This window comes from Protopterus annectens, chromosome 1.part0 (genome assembly GCF_019279795.1).
Source record: "Protopterus annectens isolate FY-2018-M chromosome 1.part0, PAN1.0, whole genome shotgun sequence".
In the NCBI taxonomy this organism is placed as follows: domain Eukaryota; kingdom Metazoa; phylum Chordata; order Ceratodontiformes; family Protopteridae; genus Protopterus; species Protopterus annectens.
Window position 1 is genome coordinate 668,542,223 of NC_056725.1, and position 18,726 is coordinate 668,560,948.

General features: G+C 39.8%; 1 protein-coding gene across 1 annotated transcript in view; it reads right to left on the reverse strand.

Annotated features, from left to right (window-relative positions):
* Window positions 1–2,233: 2,233 nt before the first annotated feature.
* The window catches only part of NGB (neuroglobin), a 1,021,120-nt gene continuing 1,004,627 nt past the window's right edge, over window positions 2,234–18,726 (reverse strand). Inside the window, exon 5 of the mRNA XM_044062051.1 lies at window positions 2,234–3,120. Coding sequence (XP_043917986.1) covers window positions 2,986–3,120 — 135 coding nt within the window. The 3' untranslated portion in view covers window positions 2,234–2,985. The remainder of the gene's footprint in view (window positions 3,121–18,726) is intronic.

The following is an 18,726-nucleotide window of genomic DNA, read 5'->3' on the forward strand; positions in this document are numbered from 1 at the left end:
CCACGATGGGGTAACCATTGTGGTGCAGCTGTTGGCATTGTCACCTCACAGCAAGAGGTTCTCCGGTTCGATTCTTGGCTGGATGCCTTTTGTGCGGAGTCTGCATATCCTCCCTGTGGTCATGTGGGTTTCCTCCAGGTGCTCCAGTTTCCTCCCACATTCCAAAGACATGCAGTAAGTGGATTGGACACTCTAAATTGGCCATATGTGAGAGTGTGGGTGTGTGTGAGTGGTATGAATGAACTACTGTGGCAGGGTTAGCCACCTGGCAGTGTAAACGTTGGTTTAAGATGACTGTCACTGCTGAAGTGACACCTGACCCCATATGCAAAATGGGAAAAAGGGTTGAGGATGGATGGAATGTTACCGTTTTACTTTTTACCACAATCAGGCAAATTCTTTGAGGAAATGCCCTGATACTGCAATCTGTTTGTCTTTTAATGGCATGTAGAGGAAAAGTTAAAGTGAGTGACTTGTGTCATTGGAAATGGACATAATTAGAGCATCATAATCTCTTTTGCTGAACTTATTAATGAAAATAAATGTTAGGTTAAACTGGCAGGGTGGAATTCAGAAAGAATCCCTTAATATGTAATGTAATGCTGCACTAAATATTTATATTACACTAAATGTCTATATGACACTGCTCAATACTAATATTAATACAAATCCTCCAACCACACCATGGAGGAGTGCGACATAGCAGAAGTCCCTGTGAACTGTACTTAAAATGATCACAGCACTGAAGTGCCATCCTGAGGTAATTGTATCTCAGCACTGCCAATTATTCTTGGATATATTACATTGTGTAGTTACTCTTCATAGTGCTTGATTTCTGTTGTACCATCTACTTTGTGAAATCCAGGAATGCAGATCTATCGCACATTATAGCTGCAGGACTGGTGGGCAAGTGGTGATTGGCTACACTAAGGTGATGCTAGTTTTTGCATACAGCAATATCTTCTAACAGACAAATATAACTTTTGGACATCAGTACAAAGGACTCTGATTCAAAGGAGCCATTGAGTATAGCTCTACATGCAGCCAGCTCCGGCATCCTGATTAACAAGCAGGAGGTCCATTGCTTGAAAACAGCCTTGGACCCAAGGTATAATTAATCTACCAATGTACTTAATATTTGAGACCTGTTGTTTGGAGGGGGGGGGGCTGCAATACCTCTGATGATTAAGAGGCCATACCTGATTGTTCTTCATGTACAGAGCTTTATTGTGCTTTCTGCTCACTTTTTCCTTTGTTGGTTAGGTTAGTCCCACTAGATTAGAAACCTCTTTTCAGGGGGGGGGGGGGCAAATTGGTATTCACACTACTGGGGGATATTTGGCCAGAGCATTCAGAAACTTCCCCTACACTTTTTAGTAGTTGGTATGGGATTGTCTACATCCAGCTGAGTTACCACCAACTTAAGCAGATGGGACTTCACTTTAACATCACATGGGAAGGACAACACACTCAGAAGTGCAGCACCCTAATGCTGCAGTTTGTCAGCACTCCATTCACCTGAAGTGGGACTAGAACCCATATCCTTCCGGTCATGTAGCATCAAAGGTGAGTGCCACCTGTAGCACTACTGACACTGCAGTAATCTTGCAGTTTCTGTAGTACTTGTGTTTCTAGAAAAGATGGATGTTGAGGTAGTGTTGATAAGTGATCCAGTTTAGCTGCCCCTGTGTCATACTCACTGGCTGTCCTTTTCTGTTCTCAGAAGGTTTCTTAGTGTAACATAATTAGTACTTTCCATTAAAGTTACGTTTCAGATAAATTAGCTAGTTAACATACTGTAGCTTTTTTCTTGCCTCTCTGATACACTATAATTTCTTATATTTCTCCTACAGTACCTGGAGCCACTTGGAAATGTGTATCAGTGCCTTAAAGCTGCTCTTCCATAGTTTATGATTTTACAATACTTTGAATTTCACAGACTTTACATTGCACCATCCTACCTCTTCTTGAGATGCACTTCTGCTTGCTATCATAGGGATGTACGTATCCAGAATGCATGCTCTCATCAAGCCAATGTTTTCATACAGTTCAACTATGAAACATCTTTGATGTACTCACTGAGTGAGATATCAGTGGCTTGCCCCATAATATGAAGTACACCCAGAAATGTGAATATTTGAAACAAATTAGCAATTTATTTTTTTATGTACAAAATATGCAATCATCTTTTTCACATAGCAACTGTAATCAAAAATGACAATATCTCATCTGATATTATTACCAAACTTTAATGAACTGAACTTATCAAGATGCATTTGCTATGAACTGCACACAGCACTTAAACAAGCAGAGTTATTATTGAATTCATAGTTAATATGATTAGTATTTTAACAGGAAAATATATTTCTACTCTTGCACAGAAACATAATGATACTGATTGATTAATATGTTTATAAGAACATTAAAATATTTTCTATTCCTGTACTGAAACATGGTAATACAGATATTTTTGCAATAAAATTAAAATATTTTCTATTCTTGTACACAAACATAATAATGCTGACATTTTGTTCAATAGGATCATGATGCTAGTGCATATTGTTTTGTTACTACTTGTAGCTGTGCATGGCTTTTTATACAGAATTCCGAGTAGTATTATCTCTTAAATAAACACTGAACAAAAATAGATACACATTTTCAAAGGGGAAGTGCAGAAAAAAAAACTTTTGTTTTGTAGTGGCACTTTTTTCTAGAAATATTTACCTTTTGTATGACTAATTCATGACTTTGCCAAATGTGTTTCAGAATACAGCATGAAATGTTTGACCAGGGTGATGAAGTCTAAAGGACTTAGCATAGTATAAATTAAAAATCACATAACAACATGTTTTTTTTTTGGGGGGGTGTGGCAGGGGAGAAAAGGAAAGTTGTGAAGGCATCACAATATCACGTATCACAAAGATACATGAGTAGATTTTCTCTTTATTTCAGATAAGTGTGCTTGTTTTATAAACCTTTTCTGTATTACACATTATTTTTAACAAAGTTCATTTTTGAGATCAGCTGTTTCTTTGGATATGTTGACTTGTTGATAAGATGAGTTTTCTCTTCTTCTTGGAAGCCCTTCTTCATTAGTGAAATCAAATACTTGAACAGAGCCTGTAAAAGAAGAATGCACACACTGATCAGATAAAAGAAGGGTTTAGGAACATGTGCTGTTTCAAATTCACTTCCATGTAAGGTGGGACATTTATACAAAGGTTCCAGGGTAATTTTCACAAGCTAGGATACTGCTTTATTCACCAACAGGATATAGTATATCTGAATATGCAGCGTTACACTTTTTGAGGCACTGCAACATTTAGAACACTGCATTTATTTCAGTTAGTTATCCTTTATTATATATCTGAAAGTGCAATGATCTGTGTATTTTCTTATGAAAATATGTCTTTGAAATGAAGCATTATATCAAAAAATAATTTTCAGTGACCTGCAACAGTCAGGCATTTTAATGAAATGCGTTAGTTGAAAATATTATTTTAGATGTGCTAATAGCAGATATCTATATTTGAATTATTATATCATATAAGCTCTTTCAATGCTTAATATTTCAGGATGCTTTGGTGCACTGTACATGCAATATTGTAAGACGTTATTAAGAATAGTAATAGAAGGCTACTGTTAATACATCAGTGTATGTCTGTGTGATAAAGCAAGTGTAAGTGAAAATGGAATTTACTAATTCAACTCAGTATTTAAACTTACACCACACTACATTTTTAATAATATCCACTGATTACTGTGGATCACACACACACACACACACACACACACACACACACACACACACACACACACACACACACACACACACACACACACACACACACACACACACTTTGCACTAGTCTGGTTGAGCTTGAAGTCACAGAAACAATGTAGACAGTTTTGCAGTTGTAAACATGGGTTTGTTTACAAGGATAATGAGAACAATGAAATAATAATTTCCTGCAGTTTGGGGAATAATGTAAAAGTATAATAATAATAATAAAACAAAAAAATAATACAAATGCTTTCTCGGTGGTGTAGTCTTTTAGCAATCCAGTCAATGCCAATTCAATTTACAGAGTCCAATTCAATTGTTCAGTACTTTCTGCAACTGGTCTCCAAAGTGGTGCAGTAAGTACACATCTCAGTCTTTCAAATGGCTTTCTTATACAGGCATGTAGGTTCGCATGGCACATCTTTACAAATATGAGTTCAATACTTTTCTCAAACATGAGCTTCTCAAACACAACTACAGTTTTTCCCAATGGTTTAAAGTTACAGCAGTTTGTATTGATACAGGCCATGCGTCACCACAACAGACAGTTGTCATTTGTCATCTGTGCCACGTAGGATTAGGACAACAGGAGTGATAATGCACAGCAGTACCATTGTGATCTATTACAAGCAGTGTGTAATAATAGAAGACAGTTGGCATCTATGCTAAGTGCTGCAATGGATGTGACATGTTCTCTTATGTTCCAACTTAAGCATAGTCTGTCTATGATTAGATACCAAAGTGATTTGCTAAGGGCACATGCCTCTTAAATTGTGGCTTCTGCAGGTGTGTTTACAATACTCTATGGCAGATATTGCCATGAGCCCTGTAACACTGAGGTATGGATGGACACCTCCATATGCATTAGCCTAATGCACAGGTGCCTGGTTATGCCAAAGTGGGGCATCATACAATAGCACTCCATGGCACAAGGTAGATACCCTCATGAAATTAGTGGACCAAGGTAAGGGTGATTTCTATATGTCTGGTAGACTTATGCACAAATCACCTCCAACTGTTCAGTGTATCCCCAGCCTTTAATGCCACTGAGGGTGTGTGGGTCAGGCCCTATATTATAGACATTTTCCTCAATCAATGTGTGACCATGGCTCCATACCTCTCAACCTCTTAGAGCAAGAAATCTGGACAAAGCCTTAAAAAAAGTGGGGAAAAGGCCCAAAATTGGGACAATTTTAAAATTTTACTCTTACAAACTTAGAAAGTTGATTTCTAACTTCATTCTTTAATTAATTACCATTAATTTGCCAGAAAACCACAATTTTATGAAAAATGGACCAAAACTATGAAGCAAAAATCTGGACATTCTGCAAAAAATCTGTACAGTTGAAAGGTATGCAAGGCTCTGTTCTTTGTCTGTCCCATCACACAAGTCACCTGATAGGTTTGTGATGGCATACTGAGTGATGGTATCAACACACATGGTGCATCTGTCAGTCAATGGTCAGAGCCACCTAAATCTGTTTTGTTATGAATAAACCCTTGCTGAAGACTATAATTTTATAGGTCTCCATCATGCACATTGTGGTATATAATTGAATTACTGTGTTCCTTGTGCTTGGCCATACTGTACCAACCAAATTGCTGATGATGCTTATGGTCTTCCTTCATTTCTGTCATTGCATTAATTTGCCTGGTGGCCTTTGGCTCCTGCATACCAATACTGTTGCCCAGAATGTGCTACTGGCTGGCTTGAAACTCCTTCATGTTTGGCAGTGGTGACATTGTGTATCACAGCACCCACACATATCTGTGCATTCAGTGGTGTGCACTAGAAGGTAGGTCATCTTGCACCCAGACAACGACTTGGACTTCAGGAGCCCAAACAATACACACCTCGTATTTTGATGTTACTTCATTACATCTGTTCTTGGCTGTTGCTGGGTACTGATTTATGGTCATCATCCATAGACGGAGTGAGTCTCCTGTATCACCAGCATAAGACATAAGGAGGAATATGTCTCTTCTGCTTTTACATCCATGGGCAGTGTTTCACCTCTTTATATTGTAAAGTGTCATTATTGTCCGTTTGTAGTGGTAATAGCTCTTATTTTTCTGTCTTCTAGTTTTCTTATGGCGGAATGTGTATAATCATATAATTCTTTTTACTTTTTTCATTCTTTTCACTGAAATATATCGCAGGAGGCTTAACACTGGTGAATACAGTTTCAACCATTCTGTCAGAATAATTCCTTTGAGTAATCAACACCAAAATGAAGAGGCCATGGTAATAGGTTCATAGTTTCACAAGAAATTACTAGGTTAATGGCTCAAGAACCCTTACAAGCCTAGCCAATATTACCTGATATGTGGTCCCAAGAGGCTAGAGGATGGCTTATGTTTGTATCTGTGCCTTCAGTAATTTACAGATTATCCCAGTCAATAAGGGACATATGCACTACCCCAGGAATGAATTTGCAATTCCCCATTCATTGATCTAAGCTGCATTTGAAGAGAATCAGGGAAGGGCTCTGTTTAACATGAATAGGAAGCTTGTTCCAAAGAAGGGGTAATCTCTGAGACACATATCTGTCTGTCCAGCATGTTTTGTTAGAGTCCCAGACCAGGTTTAGATAGAATGGGTAACCCTCGTGCTGTTTGTCATGCAGGTGTGCAACAGCTCCATCAGAGCTGGATTCATGAGTGCCTTGTAGGTTAGGCATAGGTCACCCCGTAATAGTCAGTAGGAGACAGAGTAAGGGACAGGGCTTTTAGTATATCCATGCACGACATGTTGCTTCCTGTTATTTTCTTTTATTGATCTTTTGTTAGATTGGGTATCATTTAAATGTACAAAAATACAGTATTCACGTTGCATAATTCTAGAAATACAGCCATATTAAAGCAGGCTTCACAGTTTGCATACAGTTTCAGTAAATGCACTTTTAATCAGTGAAAATAACCTTCAGTTAAGAACAATGAAAAGCATAGAATGTGCTGTACATTTGTGTACAAATGCATCTTGTTTGTATTCTACAAGGCTTGAGAATCAAGGCTCAAGGGGCATGTAGAACTTTACAGGGTTTTGTTATTATTAGGAAATACTTCAGAAGCAGTTGTTAGTTTGTTTTTGGACTGATAATCGTCATGGCAGTGCAGTCCTCAGGAGGCAGTACAGACACTTGGGTATGAGTGCAGAAGTCAGGTCAAATATCCAGCATTCCAGAATATTAATTACACTATTCAGTAGGAAAGAAATATAAATAATATGAATGCAAAGAAATATCAACACTGTTATTGGAAACAGTATTCAGATATAAAAACAGAATTTATACAGACTGTTTCAGTTTATCCAGCACAGTTATTGGAAACAGTATTTGAATATTGTTGACATCTACCTCCACTATACATAATAAAGCATTCTGAACTGAACTACAGTGTTTGCAGACTTTATTATAAAACGTACAAAAAGCCTTGGTCCATAAGGAGAGACTGGCACCTGTTTAGCACGGTTCTGGGTAATTAACAGTTAAAGACATTCAGTCCAGTCTTATTCCATTTTTCCCATTATTTCTATTTAATTTCAGTATCATACAGTCATATTAATTATTTCAATGCTGAGCCGCCATCAATGGGGGGGGGGCATTAATTATAGTAAGTCCCAAAACCTCATAGCAACCTTACATCAGCAGTCAGACTACATGTATCTTACACAGCACCAGTGTTCATTCGAAAAACTACTTAAAAAAAAAAATCTCAAAAACCATCAACAGAGCAGTAGTACTTCAAAAAAATCTAAAAACTTCAGCAGTGTTCCTTCAAAACATAAAGTCTCAAATAACTTCAGAGTCTCCAAGATACCAGTGTAAAATCATTATCCAGTTAACAGCAACCTACTTCACCATCTCCACAACAGATGACAGACTTTCAAGTTTCCAGAGTGATGTCACAGAGCCAAGAAACAACAAAAAGTTAAAATAAATAAGCTGCGAGATGCCAGGCTACCTTCTCAAGCAACATCAACATACATTTTCTAGCTAATTCAGACAGTAAATCTCAGAAAAGTTTAAAAACATCAGTAAACGTAAATTGTACAAATATGTCAAACAGTACTTCTACAGTAAAGACAACAGTGAATGTGTTGTTTAAAGTTAAAAATTGAATAAAACAGCTAAAAAACTCTGCCCGAAAATTTTCAGTTAAATTTTAAGGTCATTACTTCAGAAAAGTTAAATCGTTCTTGACACAAAAGGATTAAATCACAGAAGTACACTGCAACATGCACACTCCCCCAGATTCAGCAAGCTCTGCACGGAGTTCCTGAATAGTGTCAGAGCTGCTCCACACAATATGGCTGACGAGCAATCCCGGAACGAGCCCCCAAGATGAGAACAAGCACTCCTATATTATTCCCACACAGACACCACTGCCATATTGTAATTACCTCATTTGCTGGTGAAAACCATGCAACTGAGGTGAATTAGTGATCCAGGAAGCAGGCAGGGGTCTATGCAGGAATAATGTAACCTGCAGAAATGTATTCATAGGTTAGTAGGTTGATAGATTAGTACTAAGCTAACTGCCCTTGTGAGCCATTTTAAGCCTAGTCAATTATCCCTTGTGAGATTCAAACCCTGCACTTTGTGTTTGGAAGGCAAATACCTTAACCATTAGGCCACCCTCCCAATTCAGTCACTAACTGAATACATTTCTGCAAATTACAAAGCGGAGGCATGACAACTCAAAAGAAAACATGTTTTCAATTTAGTAGGCATGCCAATGGCCAAATATATGGCCATTGGCATGAAAAATAGCTGCAATTTTATAAAAAACAAGTTTTTTTTTGGCCGATCTCAGCCATTTAAGCGTAGGGCAGCGGTGCACAAACAGGATCGCCACAAAAATAAAAAAGGGGGAAATAAGCTTTTATACCCAAATCAGCATTTTGCCATAATAGTCAATTGCATGCATAAGAATGCAAGTATTACTGTTCTACAAATGAAGTAATCTTGGATTAACAGGGTTTGTGTGGATATGGCTAACCTGCATGATGTAAAGTCTGGCATGACAGTGTTATGTGATTGAGAAAACTCTCACCTGTAGGGCTATCTGCAGACTGGCCAGAGTTTGGAGTCTTATATTTGGTATGTTACTCACACATTGTCTGCCTTTATAAATGCAGTAGCATACTCTGAGGATTGCAGTCAGTAAATGGTAACATCCATGTGTGTTACTGACTTCATATCCCTCAGAAGAGAAATATCACACCAAACCCTGTTACACCAGCAGTTTTCTCAGTTTATAACAGCAATATGTCAATAGTGGTCCTGTGTTTGTGCATCTCTCCCCCAAGTCTGTCACTCTTAGTCCATATGTCATGCAGTAAGAGGTGGATATGTACAGTATATCATTATTTACTGACATCATTCCTGATATCAATCCAGTGATATATCAGACTGCCAGACATGTTATGTATAGGAGGCCTTATAGACAAAACCTTGACATTCTGTTGTAGTCTGTACAGTAGTGAGGTCTGTGTACTAATGGTGATTGTTGACAGAGTTCCAGTATTGTGTAACAGTATAGTGTGAATATGTTATTTGGCTTGTGTACAGACTGGGGTAGATGTCAGTGTTCTTGGTCCTCTTCTATCTGACGTTGCATGCTGCTCCAATTTCTGGTACCCTATCAGCTTATATGTTTGTAGGGCCACACTGAGACATGTCCCATACCAGAGTCAGGCATCAGACTACACTGTGAATTGGGACAGTATATATAGGGTTAGTGTGTGAGTGGCAAATATGATGATGGATTTTGTTCACACAGTCCATATATTGTACTATTAATTAGGCTTACCATTCTGTGACTGTGACGCTGTTCAGATTGGTTGTGGGTATGCACTTTCACACTGGTGTCTGTTACTCCATGCTGTTACATGCCTGTAGTGCCTGCTATATTTGCAATTACATGTGTATTCCCCTATAGGAAAATAGGGATAGTGTTGTGGCAGTTTACCTGTAGTTTAGACAGTGCTTGGTGACATACCTAGCAGTTCAGTGTATATACCCTAGTGTGATGTTATGTCCAGATATTTGTCAGATGTACTGTTGCCCGGCCACCTTACATGTGTATTACTGACAAAGCAGTGGGATGCTGTGAAGATGTATGTCACTGACTAGTGGGAAGTATGTGGTCCAGTTAATATATGTTAGGACAGACAGGAGGGTGTGAATGCATCAACTGTGTGAGCCTATCTACTCCAGTATTTGTGATATATCCCCATTTTCAAGGCTTTAAGCATCCCCTTTGTCAGGCTTGGTCCACATTTCTTGCACTAAGGTGTTCAGTGTATACCTCTCGACTGACCAGATTGTTTCAGACTGTCCACGATATTGCTCATATATCTGCTGTATTCCACAGGATCATTACTGTGAGTTGTGTGGTACTTCACTATGATGAGTTTATGATGTCTGTCAGTTACTGATGGCATACATGTCAGGTTCAGAAGAGCCTTCCTTCACAACATGTATGTTGACACAGCCCCTGTTACTGTAGCAACATTCTACATTTACAACTGCAATATGTACAGTACGTTCCTTTGCACTAAGAGGTTGACAGTTATGGTGCTGATGTATGACTCCACTACATGTTATGGGCATATGTTATACATATATGTATATATATATATATATATATATATATATATATATATATATATATATATATATATTTATAAGATATATGCTTCCTCTTCACAAAGTCAAACGGCCACAATCTCAAAATGCATACGGTGGAGACCATATGCTCGAAATTGTGGAAGCTTGACTGTGTAAATGGGGAACGGCATACAGCGCATAATGGGAAATTTCCCTTTCTGCGCTGTAGTGCGATCTCGCAGTTGGAATAAATTAGTAGCAGGGGTGTGGGGTGTGCAGGGGGGATTGCCCCCCTGCAGAAACTGTTTTTTGTGCTATGTACTTTTTTTGGAGTTCCCTTTCACGAAGTCGAGCTTCAGAAATTTGAGCATATGGAGTTCGCCATATGCATTTCAAGTTTCTGAATGTTCGATCTTGTGAAGGGAAATCATATATATATATATATATATATATATATATATATATATATATATATATATATATATATATATATATATATATATATATATATATATATATATATATATATATATATATACATATATATATATATATATATGTATATGTATCTATATCTATCTATATATATATATATATATATATATATATATATATATATATATATATATATATATATATATATATATATATATGTGTGTATATATATGTATAGATATGTGTGTGTATATATATATATATCTATATATCTATATATATATATATATATATATATATATATATATATATATATATATATATATATATATATATATATATATATATATATATATATATATATATATATATATATATATATATATATATATATCCTTTTATGTGTGAACATGTGTATTGTATATTCCTTCTCAGATGTATCTCACCATATTTATCTGATATGTGTGTATTTAGATATGAACACATGACTGATACCACACTATTTCCACTAAGTAGTGAACAATTGTAGTAGTCAAAGCAGTTGTTCACTACTAGTTAGTACGTGTACTGAATGATATATCTGAAAAACAGCCAACATTCTTACAGCTCTGGTGGCTTAGTGGTAAGTGCTGTGCCTATAGTCTACAGGGTCCTGAATTCAAGACCTGCATGGAGTATTCATTTTGTTGCTGGGCAGAACAAAAGCTGATGGAGACAGGGTGATTAAGGTGCTTTAAAGTGGCTTTAAGTGGGTTTGCGGGAGTTTGTGTGATGGTATGTGCTGCTAACGTACGGTTAAACGGATACAAGCTTACACTGCATAGGCTTTGCTTATCAGTGCGCAAATCCACATAGGATTTACATTTAAGCAATGCCTAAACCTGCTAAGCATAGCCCAGCCCTAGTAACCAGTGATCACATTCCAGTATGATCAAATAGCAGGGTAATGATATCTTTAATAAGTGTATTTAATTCCATGTACATAACATGCTTCTATGTGCTATCATTACAGTAGCAAGGGGTGTCAGTATGCTGTATGATATATGATATAAATGAGTAGTACCACAATCTTTTCTCTTTTTATGTGTTACATACTTGGGTAGTATCCCAGGTCATATGCAGTCACACGTGCATGTATTGTCTCATTACTTGGCTACTTTTAACAGTGCCTTTCCAAGTAAGAGCTGATTGCAGATTGTAGTAGTAGAACCATACACCACTGCATGCAAAGCTGGGCTTTGAGTACTGACTATCATGTTCTTGGTATTTGAGCTGTATGTTTTTATGTATCTCCTATTGGATAATGATCTGATATGTTGATATTAGCTGTAGACTTCTATGTTTTTAGGACATGTCATTGAGGACTGCTGTCATGTAGTAATGGCATACCTATCTGTTTTAGATGTCTATCTTTCACAACATTCATCCTAATGCATAACCTGTTGGCTATCTACTTTCTACAGATGCCAGGTATTCACCTTGTCTGCTTACAGGCAATCTCTGATTGACTGACACTGACATGTCTGCCCAGCTGTGTTATGAATACCACAGCTAGGAAACCCCACTCTGTATGGACCACATGCCATGGATACCTCAACCAGACTACCACAGTCAAAAGAATATTTTGGGTGCAGATCCCTAATCCAGACACTGGCTATGTTATGCAATATATATTGCATACATGTCAATTGGAGCACCTCACTTGCACTCTTCATGAGAAAACCAGATGAGTGGCTGTTGAATGTAACTGTCACCCTGGGGATCACTCAAGTGGCATTACTTGATAGATGGCCTGCTGGCGAATGTTAGGTGGCAGGATACCAGTGTACTAACATACCCTACTCTTCTCATATCTCCATGGCCATGCCTGGTACGCACCTAGGAACACCTACACCTATGGTCCTCAGTACTGACAAATGTGTCTGTGTGCATTACTGAGTATAACAGTGTTTGTGTGTTTGTAAACTTGTAGTTCGAAATACTCTGAGGGCCTTCTCACCCACTACACCCTCCATTGATATACTTAGAAAGGGCTGCCACTGTAATTCACATTGAATGTACCTTGTGACATTCTTAGGTTCATAGATTCATAGGTTCATAGATTAGTAGTAAGCTAACTGCCTTTGTGAGCCATTTTAAGCCTAGCCAATTATTGCTTGTATGACTCAAACCCTGCACTCTGTGTTTGTAAGGCAAACACCTTAACCATTAGGCCACCCTCAACCTTATGGGCTACCTGGAGCTTGCAGTACCAGCATAACACTGTTCTACAAATGGGTAGATAGGCGTGGGTTACCCTCTGAGTCCTGGCAAATGTGAGTGTGTGTGTGTGTGTGTGTGTGTGTGTGTGTGTGTGTGTGTGTGTGTGTGTGTGTGTGTGTGTGTGTGTGTGTGTGTGTGTGTGTGTGTGCATATTAGTAGGAGACAGCATTCTGAGGCCACATTCTCCAAATACACTAAACCTTGCCATATATTATAACGGATGGTGAGGTTGCTGACATTAGGACAGCCATGACAAAACCCTCACCCTACTATCCCTGTGGTGACAACAATAAATGCATATCCTTGTAGTAGCAATAATTAGATATACAAGGGTTTATATTGCAGTCCTGGTAAATGTGTGGTTGTGGGTATGTCAGAGCATTATCATGGGTTTCAGAGGGTACAATACTTAATGTGGGGTGGGGGTGCTGTGTATACTGTCTTTACACCATGGTAGCCCCAGTACATGTCCCAAGGTCCACTGTATGAGGACCACTCTCACCATCAACCATAGAGGTAACAGATGACACTCTTCAGCCCAATGATGCATGTGCTATGTGCAAGAACTCTGTAACAATATGGACTCCCTGAAAAGGTAGTCAGCACTGCTAAACCCAGGTCTGTCAAATGTGTCTATGACTGTATGTGTTTGCCAATGTGTATATGACAGTATGTTATACTATGTATTGTCCATTAACACCCAGTACATCCCCCATTACCAGACTGTACAAGGCCTGGTGCTGTTGCTCACTTTACAGGAAGCTCTGGACACACCTCACCCTACAAGCTTTGTGGTGCGTGCAATTAAGGCCAAACACATTAGTAGCAAGACACACCTATGTAGGGGTTCTAATCTCAGTGTTGCCAAGTAAGTGTGTGTGTATGTGAGGGGCCCTACTTCAGTTTGCAGAAAATATATTTTCCAGGAGATCAGTTGTCCGAGAACTAACTGGCAAAAGGTAACATTTCAAAGCAATCATCTTGTGGAAATGCATTCCATCAAAACTAGTAGTGGATGTGTAAATGCCCTCTTCCCCACTGTGCAGCTGTACGTCAATACTGAAGTTGGTATATATAGTTGGGTGTGGTTCTTGTGGGCACAGCCACCCAGATTGGGGTTATTGCTGTGTGTATCCCCCTGCTTATTGTGCTGTTATACTGTACAGTTCATGTTAAGAGGTTAAGTAGTTGTTAATCACACTATGTGTGGTTCTATGCCACACCACACCCTCTGAAGTGGGGGGATGTGCCCCCCCACACAAGTACAACTATGTATACCACCTCCAGGATTGCACTTGATTGGGGAAAAGGAGATATACCCTGCCAGTACCATTTTCACTGACATTAAATCTGGTGGACTGATCATTTACTGATGTGATGTTTTGACAACTTGGTCTTGGTGAACTTACATAGGCTAAAATAAGTTCTCTGCAAAATGAAGTACAGCCATGTGAACAATATTCTCTGTGTATTGCATCAACAACACACAAGCCTGTGTGTGTGTGTGTGTGTGTGTGTGTGTGTGTGTGTGTGTGTGTGTGTGTTTGTGTGCGTGTGTGTGTGTGTGTGTGTGTGTGTGTGTGTGTGTGTGTGTGTGTGTGTGTGTGTGTGTGTGTGTGTTGGTGTGTGCCACCAGTACATTTACCATTGTCTACTGTAGAAGATCTGCTTACATCTGCCACCATGCACTCACCTGTATACACCCCTCAGACCTATCGCCATGTAGCACATGCAGTAACTGTTATACAGACCTCTAACTTGTGTTCAGCTGTACCCGGGATATGACACAGTCAATGTGTTACTACAATGCCCCACCCCTTGTAGGAAAGGACAGCAGACCAACATCCTCCTGATACACAGCCCCCTAGAACACAAACAGAATGCATTATGGAGACCACAATCAGTCAGTGTTAATAACAGCTATAATGCATCATGGCTGGACAGCTACACACCCTGACATGGAAGCATTAAATATTCCAGCTGAAAACATGTTAAACAGCAGTACATTGCTAAACTTTAGTACATTCACCCTGTGCATCAGAACCATGTTAGCATGTCACTCCATCGATGGTATGGATGACAATGATGTGGCGCAGGTATCATCATTTGCACAGGGTGTGGTGTAGGTTTGCCAAAGGCCTAGGCTGAGCCATTTGGTTGACATCATGTGTGTGGGTCAGGGGGTCTTTATTAAAAAGCCTGTGTAGATGTGAAGTGTATACAGGTATGGAGGTGCCCTAGCTGGGTTGGTGATGTGTGTGCATGCATGCACACAGTTCCGCCATGTAGCTGCCCTATACAGGGGTATGTTGGACAGCTGTGGACCGTACATGACAAGGTGTACAGTTCACTGTGTCAGGCCATGGATGCAGGAACTGCACCTGCCAGGGGTTTCACGGGCATCATCAGGCAGGTTTATATTGGAACATCGGAATGGCAAAATATTGAATCCTGTTACATCGAACCAGCAAACATCGAAAGGCTGTCAGTGACAGCTTCCAATGGGGACATACAATAACAGTATAGGCAGGGGGCAAGCCCCCTGAACCCCCAATGTAGGGGGCTGTGCCCCCACACCCCCCGCTACTTAAATATACCAACTCCGAGATCACGCTACAGTGTAGGAAATGGAAATATTCCATTTCTGCACTGTAGTGCACTGAAGTGCGATCTCCAAAGTGGAATATTTAACTGGCAGGAGGGTCTGGGTGTGCAGGGTGTCTTGCCCCCTGCATGTAGTAATTTGTTTTTAACATTCACTCCACATATTGGTGATTTTTGATGTTTCGATGTTTTATGTTTCGATGTAAGCATTTTGATGTAACATGATTCGATATTTTGCCATTTCCATGTTCTGATATACACCCCCACCAGGCAGAGCAAAGATATGGTACTCTCCCCTGACAATGACAATTGTCTGCTGGATCCACATCCCTGTTGGTACCATCCAGGACCACATGCACATGGCCTGCTGTGGACAGCACCCCCTTGCAGTGCTGGTGCTGGTACTGCCACTACGGGAGAGGCCATGAGATGTTGCACATCCACGTAGACCTCCACCTGTTGGAGTTGCTGACCTACATCTACATGGCTGATGCCCTAATCCCACCACATGTTCTACCACAGACACCACACGGTTGAGGATTCCCACCATCTTACCCAACCATCTATACATGACCTCTACAAAATAACGGGTGTATATCCAATGGTTTGTTGAAGCACCTAAGTTAACTACAGCAGTCACTATTCCTGGAAGGGGTATACTAGCATGGCCATTCTTCACTTGGGATTATGTGGTCTGTCTGCCCTACAAAGGTCTCCAACTCTGCCAGATTGCAAAGTCAGCTCATGTGCACAGCCCTTGAAGGTCACACAGTGACTTCACTATTGCTGTAGAGTCTGGGTTATGTCTGGCACAATTCATAACCTTAACTGTGTTCAGATACAGCCATGCTTAGCTAGCTTTGGATGTATGCTTCAGTTTACTTTTGTGTTCCAAGCTGACACCCCTCCCCATCCTCAGACTTATTGCAGATGCCTAACAACTATGGGCCACATATGAGTGTTATTTTGCAGTGTTCCAAATTTCAACCACCATGTCTACCGGCCTTGTTCCAGCTAATGAACAGCAACCATAAAGGTGTACACTGGCACCAGCAAGCTAAATGTTGGGGATGGTGGCCCTGAGGTGGAGTGAGGTGTTGCTTGTGCACCACACGTATCTTTATGGATGCTGTCTTTAGTTTTGAGCCTTGGTCTCATGACACCATCACACATTGCAACACATGCCTTTGGGAGTCTTGATGTTATGCGTATGCTACCTGTACAGAGCCCTGGATGATGTTTCATGTTGAACAAATCTTCCATCTGATTACCCTAACCCATAAGCCACAGTTATGCTGAATACAGGTGATTGTCGACACAGGTACTGCACAGGCAGTACTTGGTAGACATTCCTGCAACTCCCTTAGTGTTGCTGCATGTCTCTGGGCAGCCTCCATGACCAGTTTGCAACATGTTTTGTCATGGTTTGGATGGGCATCTGTTTATTTTCTACATCACTGTTGTCCCATATTACATACACCCATAGATGACTGTCTGCACTGTTTGCCATGGTATATGGAATGGAGAGGTAAGGTTACTTTTCCCACTCCTGACTGCTACCTTTCGGATATGGGATCCATTTCATGGTTTGTAAGATGTGTGCAAGCCATGGCTGCCTGTGTTGCAGGTGACTGAGCAAATGTCATGGACATACTTCTTGGACAGCAGACCATTACTTGGTGTGACATTGAGGCCCTGTACTTGATGGCAGGTGTGTACTTAAGAAGAGTGAATGCCGTCAGCACATCACAAGCTGCCTCCACATTATGTTATTTGGAGTGTGTGCACACATATGCTTCCAGTGTTTTGTAAGGTTTGTATTCCCCATATTTGTTGTCCTAACATAGATTTCCATATTACACATTCATTGCTCATGTTAGGATCACATTGCAGGTTGTAAAAGGTGTGGAATGTGTAATTGTGGTCTGCCATTGTATATATCAGGAACAGTTGCCATTGTAATAGTGGTGTATACACTGTTGTATCCACTCTATAAGGGTAATGTTTAATATATCTCCCTACTGTAAACCATTTGTCCCACCATTTTATTTATCTTTGTTCACGCATCTGGCACTGACAGGTTGTTAGGCATACTGCAGGACTCGCACATACCTTTCAGATATGCCACTATGGTGACCACTGTGATGCAGTGCAGTTAACAACAACATAAATTAACATGTACAGCATACATTATGGGTAGGTGTGTTAAATGTGTGCATGGCAAATAGCATGGCCTTAACATGGCCAGTGTATTGGCAAACCTGAACCTAACAACTCCATACTCACCAGCTATAGGCTGCTGTCCCAGCTGTATACCAGAGAGACCTAAATAGTTGTGTGAGAGAAGTAATGTCAGTAGCCACACCTGTGGCATTGGTACAGGGTGGAAGCAGCATATCAGCACATCAACAGTACAAACCCCAATACTACGGATTATGCACATCTGTGCATTGCTACACTCCAGCAACAGGCTAACTTATCTGACATATGCATGTAGATACTTTACAGATACAAATGGATAAGCAACAGTGTTCTAGTAATGTGCACTGTGGCCTTACCTGCACGCTCGTCCATTGTGTGGGTGGCACCCACCTCCACAATGCTGTCTTCAGCTTGTTGGCATGTCTGGTGGGCAGGTGCCCCAAGGCTGGCAAGGAGCTCCTCATCATGTGTCAGTGGGGGTTGGATGGCCTGACCCCCACCTGTCGCTAGCTGGTCCCTCACAATGGTAGCAGCATGCTGATGGGCATGGCGGATGAGGTCTGTGCAATGATAATAATCTGCTGTGCTGGGTGGCTGGATCCCAAGAAAATTCCACAAAAATCTCTAAAATAACACACTTTAATGTAAAATCATATAGTCCGGCTATGCGCTTTCATCTAACATTGTAGACTTTTTCAGTATATCTATTAAGCCTATTTTAGAACTAAAGGCATAATTTGTATATACATTTAGAATATGTATGAATTTGTTTTTTAACTATGTGTATGGTTATGTATTACTGTTGTATCTATTAGGGACCTTACA